The sequence below is a fragment of the Hyperolius riggenbachi genome, chromosome 1, assembly GCF_040937935.1.
Source record: "Hyperolius riggenbachi isolate aHypRig1 chromosome 1, aHypRig1.pri, whole genome shotgun sequence".
Taxonomy (NCBI): domain Eukaryota; kingdom Metazoa; phylum Chordata; class Amphibia; order Anura; family Hyperoliidae; genus Hyperolius; species Hyperolius riggenbachi.
In genome coordinates, this window is record NC_090646.1 from 413,125,899 (window position 1) to 413,149,430 (window position 23,532).

Sequence of the window (23,532 nt, forward strand, 5' to 3'; positions counted from 1 at the left end):
TCCTTTGCAATAATTCGGTTCATGACAACTTTACCCTTTGCCTTGCCTGCCACTTGCCCCAACTTCTGCATGATTACTAACTTTGCCTTATAGTTTAATATACTGGTGGTAGACTGGTAGTTGCCCCCTTCATGTATTTTATAAGCTGATACTCTATGATTGTACTGACAGCAAGCTTGCTACAATGGCCTCAATTCACTAAGCTTTATCAAACACATTATCAAACGTTTGATAATTTACCTTATGGGTAAAATCTAATTTTGAATTCACTAAGGTGTTATAGATTTATTGAACGTTTTATCAACAAAACATTCAATAAGTATTTAATACCCTAGTGAAGTCAAAATTAGATTTTACCCATGAGGTAAATTATCAAACGTTTAGCCGCATCTACACGCGCTGATGCGGCTCGATTGATAAGATCCGACAGGACGGATCTCCGCACCGCCGATTCCCTGCTCGCTCCCCACGAGGGGACAATGGCAGGGAATCGAGCGGAAGATAAGCGGCGCCGGCGGGGACGAGCGGGGAATCGAATCCGGCGCAAGCGCGGCAAGCGGAGACACGGCGGGGAAGCGGAGGAGGCGATCCGGCGGCTAATCGAGCCGCCGGATCGCTGCCTCATCTACTCGTGTAGATGAGGCTTTTGATAAAGCTTAGTGAATTGAGGCCAATGTGTTCTGATCCCTATCAAAAGTTTTTGTTTTAAAAAGTTCTCACTGCCACTTCTGAGATGTTCCCTCTCCCTCGTTCTAGATTGCCTGTCTGCATTCCTTATCATCCCAATAGAAATGGCTTTCTGCACAAAAGCTAAAATATATGGTATAGAATAACAAAAACAATTGCATTTTTGTAAACAATAAGAGTGACAGTAATGTAAAACAGAATTAAAAGCAATAATACAAGTATGAAGCATAATCAATTGAAGCCTCGTTTAAGATCATATAAGTCCATTAAGGGCCCGTTTCCACTATGGCAAATTCATATAGCAATGTATTTCAATGGGCCTGTTTCCACTACAGGTGAAAATCGATTCCCCCCACAGGCGAAAAAAAACGACCGCCTCTGTAACAATTTTCCACGCAGTTTATGCATTTACGCATGCACGGGTCAATTTTGATGAATGAACGACAGGAAAAAAAAAAAAAATTGGCCTACGCAAGTGAAATTGCATGGAAAAAAAACGCCCACAAATTAACGCATATTTGCATACGCATGCGAATCCGCAAGTGTTTTTTTTTTTCTTTGCGGATTCGCCTAGTTATAGTGGAAACGTAGCCTGACACTTTGTATATTGTTACTTCTGCGGCTTTGCTATATGCTGGGATTCTTTCTTTAGTTTAGTTCTGCTGTGATACACATTGCGGTGATTATATTCACAGATGTATCTCAAGGAATAAGACTATAGATTCTCTTTAATAACTAGCAGGGCTTTCTGTGTTTACAAGACTTTATGCTGTAGAATAATGGTGTATATGACAAAAGTAGACAGCGCGTTAATCAAGCATGATGCAGTATACAGTGTCCCCTTATTCAGGCCACACAGAACACGGGTTATCTCAGGACTGCAGAACTGGAAGTGTTATGCTGCTTACTATACAGAGATCTCACACTGCATGCAACTTCCTAAGAGGGGTTATAAAACCATCAATGCCGCTTACATGTGTGCACAGAGAAAAGGCTCCAAATGCAATGTTAATCGCTACTAAATAATCCTATAAATGTATTTCCAAAACTGAATGGCAATCCTTTCAGATATTTTTATTGTGGTTCAATTAACATTATGCATCTGCAAGCTGTACATCTACTAATCCAGACACGGTTTATCCACTGCCCTGCAAAGCTTTGCCTGTGGGAAACCATTGGAATTTCGCTTGCGTACACAAAAAAATCCCCTACTGAGGTTTAGAATAGAAAAACAAAACAAACAAACAAACAAACAAACAAAGACATTCCTCTGATCCTGGTTGGGCATTTAAAGGGAATACTGAGGTAAAGGTGGCCGTACATCAGGCAATGATGGGCAGATTCGATCAAGAGACTAATCTCTCTCTGTGTGAATCTGATCGGAGAGAGATCTGTCAGCTGCCCATACACCGCAGGGCGATTCCCGATTGATTTCAACATGAAATCTCTTGGGAATTGTCCTAGTCCACCTCACCAGTGTTTCCCTAGTGTATGTACATGTCAAGACAAGACAAGACAAGACAAATAACATTTATATTGCGCTTTTCTCCTTGCGGACTCAAAGCGCCAGAGCAGAGCAGCAGCCACTAGGGCGCGCTCTATTGGCAGTAGCAGTGTAAGGGAGACTTGCCAAAGGTCTCCTACTGAATTAGTGCTGGCTTACTGAACAGGCAGAGCCGAGATTCGAACCCAGGTCTCCTGTGTCAGAGGCAGAGCCCTTAACCATGTACATGTGTGCGTTTATACATTACCTGTCCTGTGTCGTGGTGCCTGTCCCTCTTCTGATACTGGTATTCTGCATAAATGTTCTCATTCTGTATTACTGAATGATACAAGATGACAGGTTTTACAGTTGTCTTGCATTCCTGGCCCACAGACTGAGGCTGGGTTCACAGTGGTCAGTTGCATAGCGCATGCGTTATAATGAGTGTGAACTGCAATGGAGATTGGGCATAGACTTTAATACAAAGCCTGCATGCAGTAAGGCCTAGTGCACACCGGAGCGTTTCCGCTGCGGTTTGCGATCTGCTTGCGGGTGCGGATCCGCTAGGGTAATGTATTTCAATGGGCTGGTGCACACCAGAGCGGGAGGCGTTTTGCAGAAACGCATACTCCCGGGCTACTGCAGATTTTGGATTGCAGATGCGTTTCTGCCTCAATGTTAAGTATAGGAAAAACGCAAACCGCTCTGAAAAACGGCACTTCAGAGCGGTTTGCCAGGCGTTTTTTGTTACAGTAGCTGTTCAGTAACAGCTTTACTGCAACAATATATTAAATCTACTACACCAAAAACACTTCACAAAACCGCAAAATGCTAGCTGAAACGCTACAGAAAAAGAAGAAAAAGCGTTTCAAAATCTGCTAGCATTTTGCGGATCTGCTAGCGGTTTTTGGTGTGCACTAGGCCTAAGTTAGAATAATGCAATCTTATCAGGCCCATAGAATTGTATGGACAGTGAGCTGACCTGCAGAATTATCCTGCAACGCAACTGACCACTGTGAACAGGGCCTAAGGCCTGGTGCACACCAAGCGGTTTTTAAAGCGCTCCGCAAACCGCTTCTGCCTGTGAAAATGCTTGGCTAATGTATTTCAATGGGATGGTGCACACCAGCTGTTTGAGGTTTTTAGCAAACCGCAAACGTGGGTCCTGCAGCACTTTTGCTGTTTGCAGATGCATTTCTGCCTTAATGTAAAGTATAGGAAAAGCTCAAACTGCTCTGAAAAAAGCTAGATCAAAGCTGTTTTCCAGGCGTTTTTGTTACATTAGCTGTTCAGTAGCTTCACTGTAAGGCCTGGTGCACACCAAAAACCGCTAGCAGATCCGCAAAATGCTAGCAGATTTTGAAACGCTTTTTCTTCTTTTTCTGTAGCGTTTCAGCTAGCGTTTTGTGGTTTTGTGTAGCGGTTTTGGTGTAGTAGATTTCATGTATTGTTACAGTAAAGCTGTTACTGACTGTTACTAGCAAACCGCTCTGAAGTGCCGTTTTTCAGAGCGGTTTGCGGTTTTCCTATACTTAACATTGAGGCAGAAACGCATCCGCAATCCAAAATCTGCAGCAGCCCGGGAGTATGCGTTTCTGCAAAACGCCTCCCGCTCTGGTGTGCACCAGCCCATTGAAATACATAACCCAAGCGGATCCGCACCCGCAAGCGGATCGCAAACCGCAGCAGAAACGCTCCGGTGTGCACTAGGCCTAACAATATTTGTAATCTGCTACACAAAAACGCTCCAAAAAACGCTAGGCATGTTTAGAAAACGTCTCTACACATGCCTAGAATAGCTCTGAAATCTGCTTCAAAAACCTCTAGCGTTTTGCAGATCTGCTAGAGGTTTTTGGTGTGCACTGGGCCTAAAGGTACGTACACACATGCGACTATAGTAGTTTGAAACGATCGTTCCCCGATTATTTCAAACAACGATCATTTAAAAAAGAAACATCCAACGATCATTAAGTCAAACGATGAACGAGCTAGATCGTTAAAAAACGATAGATCTGCCTTGGCGGATTTTTTTAAACAACGATCGTTTGCAAAAGTAGTACATCGTTAGAAAATGGTTGTTCGTACTAGGCTTGACATGCGCATTTCGTTATATCTCCATAGAACCTTTCATTTTTATGCGCAAGCGCAACAGTTGTTTTTCGGGATGTAACGTTCGTTCTATGAATGTGTCCTGTGACACGTTAATTGCTACATGATTATACAATAATTGTCATTTTAACAGGACAGAGTGTATTTTTGTAGGTTTTGTCAACGCTATATTATGTAAATGCTCTACCTACATACCTACAGTATGAAATCTTTTACTGTAATGTAATATACGTAACGTTAGTTTTACAGTGTAACGTATGTTTTGAACCGTTCGTTACGTGCAGGCAGAACTTGCTATGATGTCACTTCCAGGAACAGTATGTGATGTTGTTCCGGATCGTTCGTTAACAAACGATCAGATCGTTACACACCTTTAAAAGCTAACTTTACTGAGGTCGTTCTTTTGTCAATTAAAAGAACGTTCGTCGTTCACAACGAAGGATCGTTGTCGTATGTGTGTACGTAGCTTAAAGAGGAACTCCAGTGAAAATAATGTAATAAAAAAAGTGCTTCATTTTTACAATAATTATGTATAAATGATTTAGTCAGTGTTTGCCCATTGTAAAATATTTTAAATCACAAAATGACATTTTTACTGCTGGCAAGTAGTATGTAGCTGCTGTTTTGGCAGTTGGAAACAGCTGTAAACAGCTATTTCCCACAATGTAACAGGACTCAGTCTCACAGACAGGAAACTGCCAGAAGTACCTCGGTACTCAGAGCTTCTTGTGGGAGAGGTTTCACCCCAATATCAGTCAGTATATCACCCTGATGGTCTGTATGTGAAAAGGAATAGATTTCTCATGTAAAAGGGGGAATCAGCTACTGATGGGATAAAGTTCAATTCTTGGTCGGAGTTTCTCTTTAAGGCCTGTTTTCCACAAGCAGCTGAAGTGGATGAATTCACCACCTATCAGCTGCACCCGTTCACCGGATGGGCGCTTGCTAGTGCTCGGCATGGTCAGTGAACAGGCACATCGAGCAGTGAAATGCTGCAGTTCAATCTATTTTCAATACATTTCCTATTTTCAATACATTTCCTACTGAGTTATTTCCTAGGAGATCATTTTCATATTCTATTTAAAATAACTTTTAAGTATTTTACAATTTAAAAAAGTACCCCAAGTTGGTGAAACATTACTATCATAATTATTTTGCTTGCTTGCTGGTGGTTTAAAAGGCATTTTATGACAAGTTTTGAAAATATCATCTAGGAGAAAAAGTTAATTGCATATGAATCCATGTCTTTAATCTCTGTAGCACAAGGAAGGCACTGCTTAAAGAGAACCAGAGATGAAGCACCCTCATGTATTTTGCCATATAGATCAATGGGAACATGACAGTAAACACCTACCCTGCTCTCTGTTTCATTCTTGTCTGCTAAATCTGCCTGTTTTGAGCCCTGATAAGAATCCCAGACTGAGCATTCAGTCTAAACAAACAAACAAACACAGAACATTTATATCACGCTTTTCTCCTAGCGGACTCAAAGCGCCAGAGCTGCAGCCACTAGGATGCGCTCTATAGGCAGTAGCAGTGTTAGGGAGACTTGCCCAAGGTCTCCTACTGAATAGGTGCTGGCTTACCTGGAATGATTATAGTCAGTCTTCTGTGATGTCTTTTCAAGCCCAAGTCTGCCCCCTTGTGGCTCCGCTTTCCTGCTATTTATCCTCAAAGCAGCAAAGCAGAGCCACAAGGGGGCAGGCTTGGGCTTGAAAAGACATCACAGAAGACTGACTCAGCTATAATCATTCCGGGCAAAGCTACACTGAATGCTCAGTCTGGGATTCTTATCAGGGCTGATAACAGGCAGATTTAGCAGAGAAGAATGAAACAGAGAGCAGGGTAGGTGTTTACTGGCATGTTCCCATTGATATATATGGCAAAATACATGAGGGTGCTTTGTCTCTGGTTCACTTTAAAGACACTGTGTTATTAACCTGAAGAAGCGGGTGAAACCCAAGGAATGCAAAATTTGTTTTTGGTCTCCAATAAATTAAACCTCTATTAACTCCAATTTACACTAGGGCGCCTTCTCTCGCCCTGTATATGCAATGTAACAGGAATACAGAGGCGCCAGAAGAATAAAAATATCTAAAAAAATTAAAGTCTGTGGAGGCAGTGGTCGACATACCTCCTTCAAACAGACACAAGATATGGCAACAAAGTTTAGCAGAACAAATTTATTTACATACTCCAAGGGAAAATGCACGCGTTTCGCAGGTATGACACCGCTTCATCAGGCAATAGGTAGGAGTAGGTACAGTGCAGGTCTGTAGTTGGCACAGAGGCTGTTCCAGTGGTTGCCTTTGAGGTAACCCTGCTTTGTGAGTATATTTGTATTTACTCTATCAACTTCACCCCACATTACCAGTACATAATACACTAGGGGCTTGATTCACAAAGCGGTGCTAACTGTTAGCACGCCTGTGAAAACCCCCTTAGCACGTCTAAACAAGCTTTTCGCGCATAAAACTTTACGTGCGCAAAACTTTATGCGCGTAAAACTTTACGCGCGGACTGCACAGAGCGCAGGGCGCTCTGCGCGAAGTACCCATTAAAGCCTATGGGACTTAGCGCGCATAAAACTTTGCGCGCGCAAAGTTAGCGCGCGATCTGATTGAGAAATCCAGTGCTAACCTACTTAGCACCCTGGTTAGCGCGTCTAAAGACTTTAGACGTGCTAAGTAGGTTAGCACCGCTTTGTGAATCAAGCCCTATATATTTGGCTCTTGGTGTCCCTATCTTTATTATTTTTCTATGAGGGAGGAGGTAGGTAGGAGCAGTGGCGTAACAATAGGGGATGCAGAAGTTGTGACTGAACCGGGGCCCTGGATCAGAGGGGCCCACCCTCAATCACAGTATTAGCTTTTCAATGGTGCTATGCTGGTAATAATCAATTATATAAATACCTTGAATAGGGGTAAGCATAAAACTGTTCAATTCCTCTGCTTACACTTCTCATACTGTGGATGTCCTTGGCAGTTTTTGATGTGCCATATGAATTATGTATAGAATTCTTGGGGGGCCCAATGTAAAGCTTGCACTGGGATCCAAAGCTCCATACTGTAGCTACGCCACTTGGTAGGAGTAAAAGAAAAACCAACAGAGAGCTTCCTTCTGCTTGGCACCTTATGGTGCAAAGGCACTGCAGGGACATATAGGTAATTATTCTGTGTTAAACTAATATTCACGTACCTAGCTATAGGTACAAGAGTTTTCAAAGTCCAGTTCATTCCTCATAACACAACAGCAGATGTGAGAAAGTTTGTGAGAAAAGGTAGCTTTTCGGAGACCTACCATGTATTAAAAGTATCACTAGTCCTAAGCTGATCATATAGTATGAAATGTTAACCTATGTAGATAAAGTGGAAATATTCCGCAGATCAGAAATTTCATGGGAGTATTGATCCTTGCACCGCCTGAGTTCAAGAGAAATAATAATTTTTTTTTTTACTGAAACAAAAAAACTGAGGCTAGGTTCACAGTGGTCAGTTGCATAATGCACACGTTATAATGTGTTATAATGTGTGTGAACTGCAATGGAGACTGCACATAGACTTTAAGGCTGCTTTCACAGTGGGACATTACAGGCGCACGTTAGAGCAGCCTGTAACGCAGTCCACCGCACAGTAATGCAAAATCAATGTGGTGTTCACAGTGCCCACATTGCGTTACATTGTAACGCTGCACGTTCTGGGAAAGTGCAGCATGCTGTGCGTTATACTGGACTTTAGCTGCGTTAGACTGCTTGCACATGCTCAGTGACTAGCCACATGGCTAATTAATATTCACTGCACTGTGGTGATGTAACCTGGACTCTTAAGCTGAGTACACACGTACGATAACGATAGTTCAAAAACGAACGATAACGACAATTGGACCGATAATCGTGCGCTCCAAATTTTCCAACGATCGTTTTTTGGGACGATAACGACCAATATCGTTCAATCCGACCGATCCAACCCGGCGGATTTTTTCGAAAGATAATCGTTCAATCGTTGCAGTGTGTACAAAGATCGTCCGATAACGCATGTTCTTATTGCCTGTCATAACGTCACTTCCGTTTGCGCACGCATTTTTTAATCGTTCGTCGTTCAGTACTTTATACTTATATCGTTCACGTGTGTACACAATCGTTCATTACGAACGATCTTTTCCGTCTAATTTGAATATCGTGTAAACGTCACAAATCGTTCGTAACGAACGATCTTTATCGGACGTGTATACGAACCTTTAGTGTTGTCCAGATCATGAATGAATCGTTCATTTGATCTGGATCTTTTTTGTGAGTCGAATCATCTGGATCACCACAATGAACGATTCGGTTCACACTGGATGTCTGTCTGGAAGAAACAAGAACATACAGAATGCACAATGCAGGGAAAGTCCTGTCCTGCTAGTCATTTCACCCCCAGTCTGCTTCCCTAGTAAAATGATTCGGTTCAAAGATCCGGATCTTTTGAATGATCCGATTCGATTCATCCGAATCCTTGCAAAGATCTGGACTTCCCATCACTATCCTGGAGCGGCTGTTCTATCAGTATAGATAGAACGAAAACAGAGCACCAAGAGCTGCATAACGCGGCTCAATCTGACGTCCAACTTCAACACCACCATGCGTTGCGTTAGGGGAATGTTATGCGATCTTAACGCCTAAAACGCAACGTCTTGGTGTGAAAGAGGCCTAATACAAAGCCTGCATGCAGTGAGTTAGAAAAACGTGATCAGTTACAACGCAGTACTGTGAACAGCCCCATAGAACTGTAGGGGCAGTGAGTTGGCGTGCAGAATAATTCTGCAACACAACTGTGAACAGGGCCAAAAACCTAAACGTTTGAGGGTAGGTACACACATAACATAACATAACATGAAAGGCCGCGTCACGTGCATATTTTTTGTGTGTGTTTCTCGTGCATTTTTTGTGCGTTTGCATTTGATTTTTTTTCTTAACCGCAGATGTGTTTTTCATATGCGTTTTAGACAAGACAAGACAAATAACATTTATATCGCGCTTTTCTCCTGGTGGACTCAAAGCACCAGAGCTGCAGCCACTAGGACGCGCTCTATAGGCAGTAGCAGTGTTAGGGAGACTTGCCCAAGGTCTCCTACTGAATAGGTGCTGGCTTACTGAACAGGCAGAGCCGAGATTCGAACCCAGGTCTCCTGTGTCAGAGGCAAAGCCACCATTACAATTGCATTTTAATAGGAAGATAACAGGAAGCGGAAATACATAACAAAACAATTTTTTTTTTTTTTTACAAAAATGCATGAAAACCGCATGCCATTGCGTTTCCATTGACTTTCATTATGTGTGTTTTTGCATATTATACAACAAAACCAGCATTTTGAAAACGCACGCATAGAAAACGCATATACGTTTTTTGATATACATTTTTTCCTGCGGCCCATAGACTTCCATTAGCGGTGCTGTCCACCTCATCACATTACTGGAATTTCCCTATGAGAATACTTGCCGGGTCACCTAAATCATACTAGCTCCTTTGGTTTTTTATTTTGCATCAGGTTCACTTTGAGGGATGGTTCACACTGAAAGGGGTGCCCTCCACTTGCCCAGTGATTGGCAAACCGCTAGTGCAGTGTCACCATGTGAGGGTCTAATCACAGAAGCATTTCAATTTGTAGCAAAGAGAAATCTTGCTGCATACACTATTTTTAAGAGCTATTCTTCTTAAAGGAATGTTGAAAGAGGCGCATTCCTTTAAAAATAGCATTGTAAAATCGCAATTGCTAAGAGCTTAGCGATTGCGTTTTGCAGTGTGAACTAAGCCTTGGGCTTCATTCACAGTGGGACGTTGCATTGTAATGCAATGTTAAAGTCACAACGCAGCATTGCAACGCAACGCATAAAAAAGGTGGTAACACAAATTAACGCTGCGTTACCATCTCATACAGTAGATACAGTAAAGCATACAGGCAATGAAAAGTATGCTTTCCTGTACCTGGTAACGTGTGCGTTTAGACGTAACGCACTGCATTACACATTGTAATGTGACACTAACATTGCACTGTGAACGTCCCATAGCATTAGCATTGCGGTAAGCTGCGTTTATAACACAGTATAAGTTTATAACGCAGCTCTGCAATGTTCCACTGTGAATGAGGCCTGAATGACATTCACATACTAATTTTCGCTTTTCCTTCTCCTCACTACTGGTGATATATCACCTAATCCTGATCCTTGGCCCTTGTCCAAACCAACATCCTCCACTCCTCAACTCCCACATCTCACAGCTCGCCTGTATCTAATAATGCAAGATTAATATAACCTTTGTCACTAGACCTCCTACTACCATAGCTGGTACCTCATGGAACACCCACTATGGGCTCTATTCATAAAAAAGTTGTGGCGAAAAAACTCCTGGAGGGAAAATACCGCAGCGGTATTTTCACTTTTGGGTGGTCATTCAAAAAAATCTTGCCAGCTGCGATGCAAGAGCGGAGATCTCCCGCTGAAGGCTGGCGGTAAGCTGTCGGAAGGCATGCGGAAACACTTCAGCCGGCAGAGTCCCTCCGTGCACTGCTCTCTCTGGGAGGTCTGTCCCATTCACTTGTATGTAATCCGCAAAATCAGAGGAAGCGGTATTTCCCGTCCACATACCGCTTCCTCTAAACTTCATGAATGGCCATTTTGTTACTTTTTTCTAGATAAATCTAGAAAAACACTGGAGAGGGCGGAAATTTCTCGCTCTGCTGGGGGATTGTCGATTTTCATGCGGGAACAGCTTTTATGAATGCCCACTTTGCTAAATGGACGGGAAAATCCGCTGTTTTGAGCGGAAAACTTGCGGTAAGGTTTTATGAATAGAGCCCTATGTGTGTAATAAACTAGTACATATCCATGACCTCTTTATCTCACATTTTCTAACCTTTTTGGCTTAACATGGTTGCCTCCCTCTGATAACTGTCTCACTCTCTGCACTGTTAACAATTCAGCCATTCTCCTCTCATCCTTTCAAGTCACAACATTTAATACAGGAGACTGTTCAGTTCAACTTATGCTGGGCATACACAGCTCAATTTTGCCGGTCGATTATCCTGCATCGTTTCGTTGCTCGATTCCGCAGTCAATTCTCTGGGCGGCAGATCTGACATGTCGGAAATTATCTATTGAGACATCTAAACGGCTCAGTCAAAAACGAACCGTGTATTCCCAGCGTAAAAGCCCTGTCACATTGTACATTGCGTCCCAACCGATAATATCATACATCGCATTCCAATTATATTTCTGTGGGGCTTTTACATTAAGTGCGATCGGCACAGTAATGCACATTATGCTGTGCATTATCTAGGCACAAGTAGCAATGAATCTTACTTTCATTGTACTATATGCTTCACTGAATAACTTTTTCTTGCTTCAGGAAGTGAAAAAAGCTAAATCACTCTGCAAAAGCGCTTTAAAAAAACTGCAGCGCCCATTCCGAATGTCGGAAAGGGGAAAAAAAAAAATCACCCACAAAATCGCTGTCGTCAGCGATTGCGATTTTAGATGTGAACAAAGCCTTATTGATGTCTAAGGGCTTGTTCACATAATTCATGCAGACTAGCAGTGGCCATACGATCGGGACGCAACCCGCCTGATCGTAAGCCATCTGCGCTTCTGAACCCATTCACTACAGTCAATAGGTCAGCGCTGCGCTTGCAAAAAAAAAAATGCATGCAGCACAGCGCACATGATCTGAACAGCAGAAGTGCTGCCATTCTTGCATGTCGCACACCATATGCACTGCCGAAATGTGCACAGCAGCGAGTAGTGGGAATGAGCCCTAACATGGCACAATACTCCACTGATTTATGTATGTAACCTTTCCTTTTTTTTTTTTTCCCTTAAATTGTCATCATAACAATCAAATTTCAACAGCAACTGATCTGAGTCTATTAAGTGATAAAGATGCTAATCTTGCATTCAAAACTTTTGCAGCTGTTATGGTTTGGAGTTATCACATACCTTTTAATGATGACGATGTTATCCATTCAGTCGTGTCCGACTCTAGGCAATTCTATGGGTTAGCTCTCTCCATGCTGGCCTTTTAATAGCCATTGCCAAACAGTTGCATGCTGGGGGTTCTTTTTATCTATAATATATTCCTCTTCTTCCCTTTATTTCCCTGCCTAACTGAAACATGATCCTCTGCTCACTTGTGTTTACGAGCAAGGCTGAGGTGACTCAGCGATTGGAGAAAATTAAAAAAGTTGAGGGAAGAAATTGCATCAGGGGCGGACATACGGCCGTGCAGGCCGTGCCGCCGCACGAGGGCCCCTGAAGTTCCGTTTTCTTCAGGGGCCCATGGCATTAAGTACTTTTTTTTTTTTTTTTTTAATATTTTTTTTTTTTTTTTATTATTTTATTCCCGGGGGCCCCCCGACTCCTATCCTCCCTCCCTCCCTCACCTCGGGGGCCCCCTCCCGATATGCGCGGCGGGAGAGCGAGCGAGCGGCAAATGCAGGAAGGGCTCTCCAGGCATCCGCTAGAGGCCCAGCCGCTTGGTCTCCAATATGTCTCCAGTTGGAGACATATTGGAGACTCAGCGGCTGGGCCTCTAGCGGATGCCTGGAGAGCCCTGAAGACTTCCTGCATTTGCCGCTCACTCTCCCGCCGCGCATATCGGGAGGGGGCCCCCCGAGGTGAGGAAGGGAGGGAGGGAGGATAGGAGTCGGGCCCCCCACCCGGATAGCTACCCACCCGGCTACCTACCCACCCGGCTACCTACCTACCCACCCGACTACCTAACCACCCACCAGGCTTCCTACCTACCTACCCACCCGACTACCTAACCACCCACCAGGCTTCCTACCTACCTACCCACCCGGCTACCTACCCACCCACCAGGCTTCCTACCTAACCACCCACCCAACTACCTAACCACCCACCCGGCTACCTACCCACCCGGCTACCTACCCACCCACCAGGCTTCCTACCTAACCACCCACTCAACTACCTAACCACCCACCCGGCTACCTACCCACCCGGCTACCTACCCACCCGGCTACCTACCTACCTACCCGGCTACCTACCTAACCACCCACCCGGCTACCTACCTAACCACCCACCCGGCTACCTACCGGGCTAGTTACCAACCCACCCACCAGGCTACCTACCCACCCACCCGGCTACCCGGCTACCTACCTAACCACCCACCCGGCTACCTACCTAACCACCCACCTGGCTACCTACCTAACCACCCACCCGGCTACCTACCGGGCTAGTTACCAACCCACCCACCAGGTTACCTACCCACCCACCAGGCTACCTACCTACCCACCCACCAGGCTACCTACCCACCCACCAGGCTTCCTACCTACCCACCCGGCTACCTACCTACCCACCAGGCTACCTACCCACCCACCAGGCTACCTACCTACCCACCCACCAGGCTACCTACCCACCCACCAGGCTTCCTACCTACCCACCCGGCTACCTACCTACCCACCCGGCTACCTACCCACCCACCAGGCTTCCTACCTACCCACCCGGCTACCTACCTAACCACCCACCCGGCTACCTACCTACCCACCCACCCGGCTACCCACCCACCAGGCTTCCTACCTAACCACCCACCCGGCTACCTACCTAACCACCCACCCGGCTACCTACCGGGCTAGTTACCAGCCCACCCACCAGGCTACCTACCCACCCACCCGGCTACCCACGCACCCACCAGGCTACCTACCTACCCACCCACCGGGCTACCTACCTACCTACCGGGCTAGTTACCCACCCACCCACCAGGCTACCTACCCACCCGGCTACCTACCCACCCACCCACCAGGCTACCAACCCACCCACTCAACCAGGCTACCAACCCACCCACCCACTCACCCACCCACTAGGCTACCTATCCACCCAACCACCCATGGGAGCTGCGCGCCGGATGGAGGCTGGGACAGGAGGTCTGCTGCTGCAGGTGAGTAAATGTTTTTGTTTTATTTATATTAGCAGGTGTATGTTCTGGGCAGGTCTGCCACATGATTGCATGTATTTTCTTCGCAAATCTGCCGACATGATTGCATGTATTTTCTGGGCATATCTGCCGACATGATTGCACGTATTTTCTGGGCATATCTGCCGACTTGTTTGCACGTATTTTCTGGGCATATCTGCCGACTTGATTGCATGTATTTTCTGGGCATATCTGCCGACTTGTTTGCACGTATTTTCTGGGCATATCTGCCGACTTGTTTGCACGTATTTTCTGGGCATATCTGCCGACTTGATTGCACGTATTTTCTGGGCATATCTGCCGACTTGATTGCACGTATTTTCTGGGCATATCTGCCGACTTGATTGCACATATTTTCTGGGCATATCTGCCGACATGATTGCACGTATTTTCTGGGCATATCTGCCGACATGATTGCACGTATTTTCTGGGCATATATGTGTATTTTCTTGAGAAAACCTGCACAATTATGTGAATTTTCTGGGGAAAGGGTCACCAAAACTTGGGCCCACTGTCTTTGCGTTGCACTTTTCAAGGGAACCTGAGGTGAGAATAATATTGAGGCTGCCATATTTCTCTCCTTTTAAGCAATACCAGTTGCCTGGCTGCCGTGCTGGTCCTCTGCCTCTTATTCTTTCAACCATAGACCCTGAACAAGCATGCAGCAGGTCAGGGGTTTCTGACAATATTGTCAGAACTGAGAAGATTAGCTGCATGCTTGTTGCTGGTGTAATTCAGTTTATTACTGCAGCCAAATAGATCAGCAGGGCCGCCAGGCAACTAGTATTGTTTAAAAGGAAATAAACCCTCACCCCGGGTTCGCTTTAAGTTACAGTTAGCTCCGCCCTCATCCGGTCATTGCCACGCCCATTTTTTTGCCGCGGCGCTACGCGCCGCAGGTTCTGTCCACTAATTTTTGCAGGTTGTAGCCACGCCCATATTTTGCCGCGGCGCGCTACGCGCGCCGCAGGTCATAGGGGGCCCACAATTACAATTTTGCACAGGGGCCCACTGCTGGCTGTGTCCGACACTGAATTGCATCAGTATTTAGTCTCAAACTGTGGGCAAAAGACATGGTTCCCACCAGGAACAGAATTATCTTCATTTACTATATAAAATTCACTGAATTCAAGATGTGGACAGTACAATACATGCGTTATGTTAATAGATCAAGTATTTATCTACTTATATATGCGTTTTTTCCCCCCTGGCATAGTATGGCTAATCCTCCTGCTTTAAAGGAAACCTATACTTAGAATGTTCAGTACATCATGAGAACAATGAAAATATAATCTGTACTATCTGCTAAATTTAATGTGCTTGTTTGTGGTGAGTCCTGTAAAAATGGATGACTGCTTTCTTCATTGGTGTATTTACAAGGGGTCTTACAATCTATATACTATTTCACAATGTCATTAGATGCCCACCCACTGAGTTTTTGAGACAGAAATGAGTATTGTCTACCTGGGGATCAGTTTGAATTAGAACAGTTAGTTCCACTTTCTGGTGAGGGAGGGACAGGGTATGATTTGGAGTAATGGAAGCCAGTGAGGAATGATAATGATTTAGCAGTGGCGACCTCCGAGCTGTATAGACTTTTCCCAGACTCGGGACACTGCAGGGTGTAACACCCCTCCCTCTCTGTTTGCATTGAAACTTCAAGCTTTTGAGTTGCAGCACTCTGACTAAACCAATACTCCAGAGAGGTGTCCCTCCTCTGCACACTGCCAACACATGCTTATAGCAGTCTGACAACACATAAAAGTAGGTATATATTTTTTTGCTTATCGCGTTTAGCCTTTGATAGTAGCGAAAGGCTGCAAGGCATGAAAGCATTCAGAGAGTTTCTTTTGATGACTGGGCTAGCCCCCCCTCCTGGTGTGATGGTAGAGCCTGGTTGGATGCTTGCCCCTGGGGAGTTTACACTTGGCTGAGGAGGGGTGAGGCAGACTGAGCACAGTGCATGGGGGGCGAGAAGGGCAGCCACGCTCGCAATATTGCTGCATCAAAAAGTGATCATTGAGATTCGCGTCCTGCAGACAGCCTCGCCGGTCTCCTGTATTCAGCTGAGAGCAGCAGATGCAGCACAGATCAGTGAGTAAGCAAAGTGCAGCCTAGTTGTTACCGGGAAGTGGAGCAGCCAAAACTCCAGAGATGCCCATCAGAGGAGACAGGTTATTCCACCATGCAGCACCTACCCACACTAAGAAACTGTCAGCATGGTTTGGGGTAAGTATATAGTCGACCTATGCTATAGAGATATGTCTGTGGGGCAGTGGCAGGGGGTTTCTGAAAGGTGAGCACAGCCATGACCGCAAGGTATTAGCAAAACAATCAGGTCATGTGAGCAAGCCTTCAGGAGGGGGCGATGCCCAGTATCTGTGGGGGAGATTCTGGAGGTGGGGGCTGCAGGCACTTGGAAACTAGCTTGTCAAGCAGTTATAATCGTCTGAATAATATAGTGGTAGCTTTGTATTGTCCGGGAAAGTTTGGAGAAGTGTTCATCTGTACAGGAGAGCAGTGCAGTGTGTATCCTCATGTATAATGCACTTGTCTCCATGGCCAGGAGGCATGCAGGACCTGGGCTTTATACAGGTACAGTGACACCGCAGATCAGTGATACTGCTATCTGCACAGTGGAAAGGAAAACGGATACATTATGTATCACCTTCACAAAATAAACTGTTCTAGGTATTTGTGACTTAGTTTCCGGTGTGTGTTCTGTCATGGCGGTAGATCTGCAGGTATATATCATTGTATCGAAAATACCTGTACAAATAAATGTATAAAGCTAGTTAAAATGGAGTTTGAATTTTTAAAAGGAAATTAAACTGATATGAGCTGCACGATACTTTTTACAATTTTTTTTTTTATGTTATTAAAAATTCTTTTCATTTAAGCCTGTAGCCATCTAAGAATTTCCTAAACTGATAGTAGGTAAAATTGCTCATCTTTGCAGCTGTTGCAACAGTACTCTGTGTACACTGTTTGGAGTACTGTTGCCTTGAGATTGCTCAGATGCTCCCATCTTGCTGCATGGGACAGGAGCCTTTTCTAATGCTAGGTACACACAATGAGATTTTCATAGCATAAGACCCATACACATGTAGGGGAATTAGTATTCGATCCCTCTGGTGATACTGCCAGGCCGAGGAGATGGGTAAGTGGGGAAAAAACAATGCTCTTAGCTGAAGCAACATACTAGGTCGGATTGCTGGCTAAGCAGTTGAGGGGCCTTGGCCAAGTTCCATCTAGCGTGTGTACAGAGCTTTACTTGTTTGCATTGCCTGGACTAATACATCGACACTGTTTCTGTTAGGGCCATGTCACTAATAGCTGTGACTAAAATTTAGTACATCATAATGGAGATGACAGCAATGGCAATTAACTGGAAGGACAAATGGCTAGTCACTGCAGCACAATTCAGTCACCTGTGTGACATGGCCCTTCAGAGCAATGCGGAAGGGCCATGTTTTATATGTACATAAAAACTATGTGAGCAAGACAGTCATTCTTGCCATTAACCCTTATGCTGGGTACACACCATACAATTTTCTGGCAGATTTACCTGCCAGATCGATTATTTTCAACATGTCCGATTTTGAATGTCGATCGTATTTTCTTTTTTTTTCCGATCATTTTTAATTGTTTTTCTCGATCGATTTTCATTCAGTTCTATGAAAATCCATTTAAAAAAAACGATTCAGAAAAAAAGAAAAATCTATCAAAATTCAGATTGGACATGTTGGAAATAATCTGTCCGGCAGGTAAATCTGCCAGAAAATTGTATGGCATGTAGCTAGCGTTACAGGAGGTGAGTCAAACTGAAGGCATGGGTTTTGCAAGATGAATGTGGAATTTTACTTTACTAATTAATAATCTAATATGAACAATCCATATAAGCCAATCAGAAGGCATGGTTGGTTTCATCATTCAGTTTTATGTCAGACAAACTCAGCAGTTGCTATGGGCAGTTGCACATTAGCTTTGTTCTTTGCACTGTTGTATACTAATAATGACATCTGGGTGTACATTGTCACTGGAACATGGTCCTGAAGTGTTATGAAAGTACTATAGGTGGTACAATTGTCAGCTTCGTTAGACTGCTCTGAAGAAAATAAGCTAAAAAGTATTAATTTCGAGCAATCCTTCCTTCCTTCCTCCTTTTTTTTTTTTTTTTTTTTTTTTTTTTTTTTTTTAATGCTTCTCTACTTTATTCAAGCAAATTAAAGGCAACATGATTGGGTTAAGCCCTGTGCCTGCACTGGATAAAGGTTTGCAGAAAGTAGCAATATTGATGTAATCACTGCCCCTGCTCCTAGCACTATGCAAGTATGGTGAATTAGTAGTTTTTATGACTTTACATCTGCTATTCACTGTCTAGTGCGCAGGTTGTAGACTACTATATAGCCTCTTTGATAGTAGTTATGGATTACAGACTACAGAATTGCATTTAGTATATTGCATTATAATTGTATCACAGATTATGCGTGTGTTGCATTGTATGCAGTCAATGAAAAGTACGCTTCACTGTCACTGTGTGCATTATGTGGTAAGGCGCTACCTGCTGGGATACCCTATTCTGTTGCATCGCACTAAATGCACTCTGAACGCCGCATAGACTAACAATTGCACTGTGATCCTGCTACCTTTACATCGCACTTCTGACGCCTAACTGTGAGCATAGCCTCTAGGAGGTACTACATACTGGACAGTATGAAGGATATTGCTTGCAAGTGATGTCTTCTGATACTTCATTCCTCATAACCCCAGTCTTTCAGATCGTAAAATTCCACAGTGGAACTTAAAATGCTTGGGACGTATAGCATCATGCATTACATGCGCCATACACAAACATAACATTATACCAGCTGGGTAGAAGTGACATATGAACTGAGCTGCTGTGACACAAGTTAAGAACCACTGCCCTGTACAATATTCTTAAGATGACGTTTGAGTCAGTAAAAACATTACTTCTAATGAATGTCTATCAATTCTTAAAGGGGTTCTTTCGCGAAAAAAGTAGGCAGTTAAAAAATGTGACAGATGACAGGTTTTGAGTCAGTCCATCTTTTTAAGGGGGATTCTCAGGGCTTTCTTTGTTTTCAACAGCATTTCCTGAACAGCAATTTAACTGCCAAAATAGCAAGATACCAGCCAGCCTCCCTAATCACTTGCACACTATTATGTCAGTTAGATTTTGCAACTGTTGTTCAGGAAATGCTGTTGAAAACAAAGAAAGCCCTGAGAATCCCCCTTAAAAAGATGGACTGGCCCAAAACCTGTCATCTGTCACATTTTTTAACTGCCTACTTTTTTCGCGAAAGAACCCCTTTAAGCATGGTGGTTTTTTTTTTTTTTTTTTTTTTTTTTTTTTTTTTTCTCCTCTCTTCCATGTCAGATTGATCATTATTGCCAGTTTTATTAATCGAATTGCACAGATTCTTGCACCTAGTGTTTGACCAAAAATAATCGATTTTGGTGAAAAAAATCAAAATCTACTAGATTGGACAGGGCAGAAAATTTCCATTGATTGTGCAGGAATAGAATCTATTCTGTAGGATTTAGATCGATGATGGGTTCATTACATGTATGACAAGATTGTCCCTGGTCGATGTGATGTATTTCCTGTGCTCTATATTCTATCAATCATACGGTAATGTGTAGTGATTCCTGTGCATGGGCGCCTGATCAATTACAATTTAGTCAAATCATTAAAACCTCTCTAGATTCACCTCCTGAGTGTTATCTCTTGTCAAAACAAATCTATTTACTCCATATCTTCTTGCCTCTGATAACTGCTGAGTTTTTGTCAGCTGAAGCTACTTATGAAAACAGGATTGTCCTTGGTTAAAGGATGTGTCTGTGTGTGTGTGTGTGTGTGTGTGTGTCTGTGTGTCTGTGTCTGTACCTTTAACCAAGGACTGTGTGTGTGTGTGTGTGTGTGTGTGTGTGTGTGTCTCTGTGTGTGTGTGTCTCTGTGTGTGTGTGTCTCTGTGTGTGTGCGTCTGTGTGTGTGTGTGTGTGTGTGTGTGTGTGTGTGTGTGTGTGTCTGTGTGTGTGTGTGTCTGTACCTTTTAACCAAGGACAATGTGTGTGTGTGTGTGTGTGTGTCTGCGTGTGTGTCTGCGTGTGTGTCTGCGTGTGTGTCTGCGTGTGTGTCTGCGTGTGTGTCTGCGTGTGCGTCTGCGTGTGTCTGCGTGTGTGTGTCTGTGTGTGTGTGTGTGTGTGTGTGTGTGTCTCTGTGTGTGTCTCTGTCTGTGTGTGTGCGTCTGTGTGTGTGCGTCTGTGTGTGTGTGTGTGTGTGTGTGTGTGTGTGTGTGTGTGTGTCTGTACCTTTTAACCAAGGACAATGTGTCTGTGTGTGCGTGTGTGTGTGTCTGTACCTTTAACCAAGGACTGTGTGTCTGTGTGTGTCTGTGTGTGTCTGTGTGTGTCTGTGTGTGTCTGTGTGTGTCTGTGTGTGTCTGTGTGTGTCTGTGTGTGTCTGTGTGTGTCTGTGTGTGTCTGTGTGTGTCTGTGTGTGTCTGTGTGTGTCTGTGTGTGTCTGTGTGTGTCTGTGTCTGTGTGTGTGTACCTTTAAAGGATACCACAACTGAAATGTGACATAATGAGATAGACATGTGTATGTACAGTGCCTAGCACACAGATAACTATGCTGTGTTCCTTTTTTTCTTTCTCTGCCTGAAAGAGCTAAATATCAGGTATGTAAGTGGCTGACTCAGTCCTGACTCAGACAGGAAGTGACTACAGTGTGACCCTCACTGATAAGAAATTCCAACTATAAAACACTTTCCTAGCACACACACACACACACCTCCCATTTGCATCCAGACTAATTGAACGCCACATACATGAAGAATTAAGCCATTATATATCAGCTAACTCCCTACTTGATCAGTTCCAGTCTGGCTTTCGCTCCAACCACTCCACGGAAACTGCCCTTACCAAAGTGGCCAATGACCTTCTTACAGCCAATCCAAAGGTCAATTTTCCATACTCCTCCTTCTTGACCTGTCATCAGCATTTGATACAGTTGACCACACCTTACTCTTACAAATACTTTCAAATGTTGGAATAAAGGGCCTTGCTCTCACATGGTTATCTTCCTACCTCTCTGAAAGGTCCTTCATAGTCTCCTACTCAGATCAGATCTCTTCTCCTCATGCTTTGTCTGTCGGGGTTCCTCAAGGCTCTGTCCTTGGTCCCCTCCTCTTTTCCATCTACATGCACGGTCTTGGTGACTTAATCAACTCATTCGGGTTTCAATACCACCTGTATGCAGACGATACACAACTGTACCTCTCGGACCCAGACTTTAACTCCCTCCTCAAACGTGTTCCTGACTGCTTGTCTGCTATATCCTCCTTCATGTCCTCTCGCTTCCGTTTTACTCATATTAAGTTTTAGGAACTAATAATTTTTCCACCGTCTCTGGCCACCTCTCTGCCTGAAGTAACTATAAATGTTATTAACACTCCCATAACTTCAGTTCCCAAAGCACGGTGCTTGGGGGTAATATTCGACTCTTCTCTCTCTTTTATTCCTCATCTTAACTCCATAACCAGCTCCTGCCATTTCCAACTCAAAAATATATCTCGCATCTGTCCCTTTCTCACTCAAGACACAACCAAAATGTTAATACATGCTCTTATAATTTCTCGTCTGGACTACTGCAACGTACTACTTAGTGGACTACCTTCTAACAAACTGGCCCCGCTCCAGTCGGTACTGAACTCAGCTGCTCGTCTCATTCATCTTTCTTCTCGATCTTCCTCAGCTGACCCTCTCTGTCAAGCTCTTCACTGGCTGCCAATTAACCAGAGGATCCAGCTCAAACTCCTAACCCTAATCTACAAAGCTCTCCACAATCTCTCTCCCCGGTACATATCATCACTCATTTCCAGATACAAACCCAATCGCAATCTCAGATCTGCACACGATCTTCTGTTGTCCTCCTCTAGAATCACCTCCTCACATTCCCGCTTACAAGATTTTGCACGCGCTTCACCCCTTCTCTGGAATCCCCTTCCACAACACATCCGTCACTCACCAACCTTTGTTACTTTTAAACGCTCTCTAAAAACTCATTTGTTCCGACAAGCATATGCGCTACCCTAGGCCACTTCCCTTTGTCCTAAGACCAAATTGCACTCCTACTAGGTATCCTAAAACACACTGCCTTTATATATGTTATTGTATACTACCCCTCCTTGTTTCCCCCCCATTCCCTTTAGATTGTAAGCTCGCAAGGGCAGGGCTCTCTCCCCCTTTTGTGTCTTGGAAATCATTATACATTTTATTCATCATGTTACTTTTATCACTGTCATTACCACTTCTGTATTTTGTATTCTGTAAGCTGTATCATTTTTTGTATTTTGTCACTAATTATGTATCTTGTATATTAGTGTACACCATTGTCTGTATTATGTACCTTATGTTTGTTTCTTACTTTGTACAGCGCCACGGAATATGTTGGCGCTTTATCAAGCAATAATAATAATAATAATAACCACCTCACTAGGTCCTCCTTCCATCTTTTCTCTTTATTGGTGCTTTGCTGATCATTAACACCTCTATAGTGGTAATCCTTAAGCTATTATTTTTTTCACTCAGATTACACCTCTCTGACACTGCAGATGTCATTGGTAGGTTTTGGGGCTCCATATCAATAGAATGTTTGGTGCTCCATGTGAAACTTGCATCGGGGCCCCAAGCTCCTTTGTTGCGCCACTGCATACACAAACACCCCCCACCCCCCCTTGGGTGGCTGTTCTGTGTGCTGCATAGAGGGGGCACTAGCTTATATAGATTAGAGGACCACTATCAAGAAAAAAGTAGGCAAACCTGTTGGTTCTGTCAGATTTTAACTGCCTACTTTTTTCGCAGTAGTGGTCATTTAAATGATTTGTGACACATTCTGTTGCTACGGAGGGGGAGAAGCTATGACACCATGCTGAACAATAGATCAGATTGTGACAGGCAGGGTTACAAGGAGGACAAAGTGTTTGTGTTGTTGCTAAAAATCCAGCATGCTGTATGCTTAGGCAACATTGGGGACACCTGTATACTTGCTTCCTTCTTGGCTTAAAGGGGTTCTCTTGCACCTTTTTATAAAACATAAACTGCCACTTACCTGGGGCTTCTATTGGTCCCCTGGAGCTGTAATGTTCCATGGCGTCCTCCTCCGATGCTCCGTTCCCCGCCGCTGGCACCAGTGTAATTATTCATCTAACTAAGACTAGACAAATAGAATTGCCCGCATGCGTCATCGCAAGCTTACTGCGCAGG

The 23,532-nt window shown here is 44.0% G+C and overlaps 1 protein-coding gene across 6 annotated transcripts in view; it reads left to right on the forward strand.

Annotated features, from left to right (window-relative positions):
* Positions 1 to 23,532, forward strand: part of TJP2 (tight junction protein 2) — a 142,153-nt gene that overhangs the window by 24,020 nt on the left and 94,601 nt on the right. The window contains exon 1 of one of the 6 annotated variants that reach the window (XM_068236134.1): positions 16,189 to 16,470. The exons of the other annotated variants lie outside the window; for them this stretch is intronic. Within the exon in view, the coding sequence (XP_068092235.1) occupies positions 16,396 to 16,470 (75 nt within the window). The 5' untranslated portion in view covers positions 16,189 to 16,395. Of the gene's footprint in view, positions 1 to 16,188; positions 16,471 to 23,532 lie in introns of those variants that run through there. 6 annotated transcript variants of the gene reach the window in all.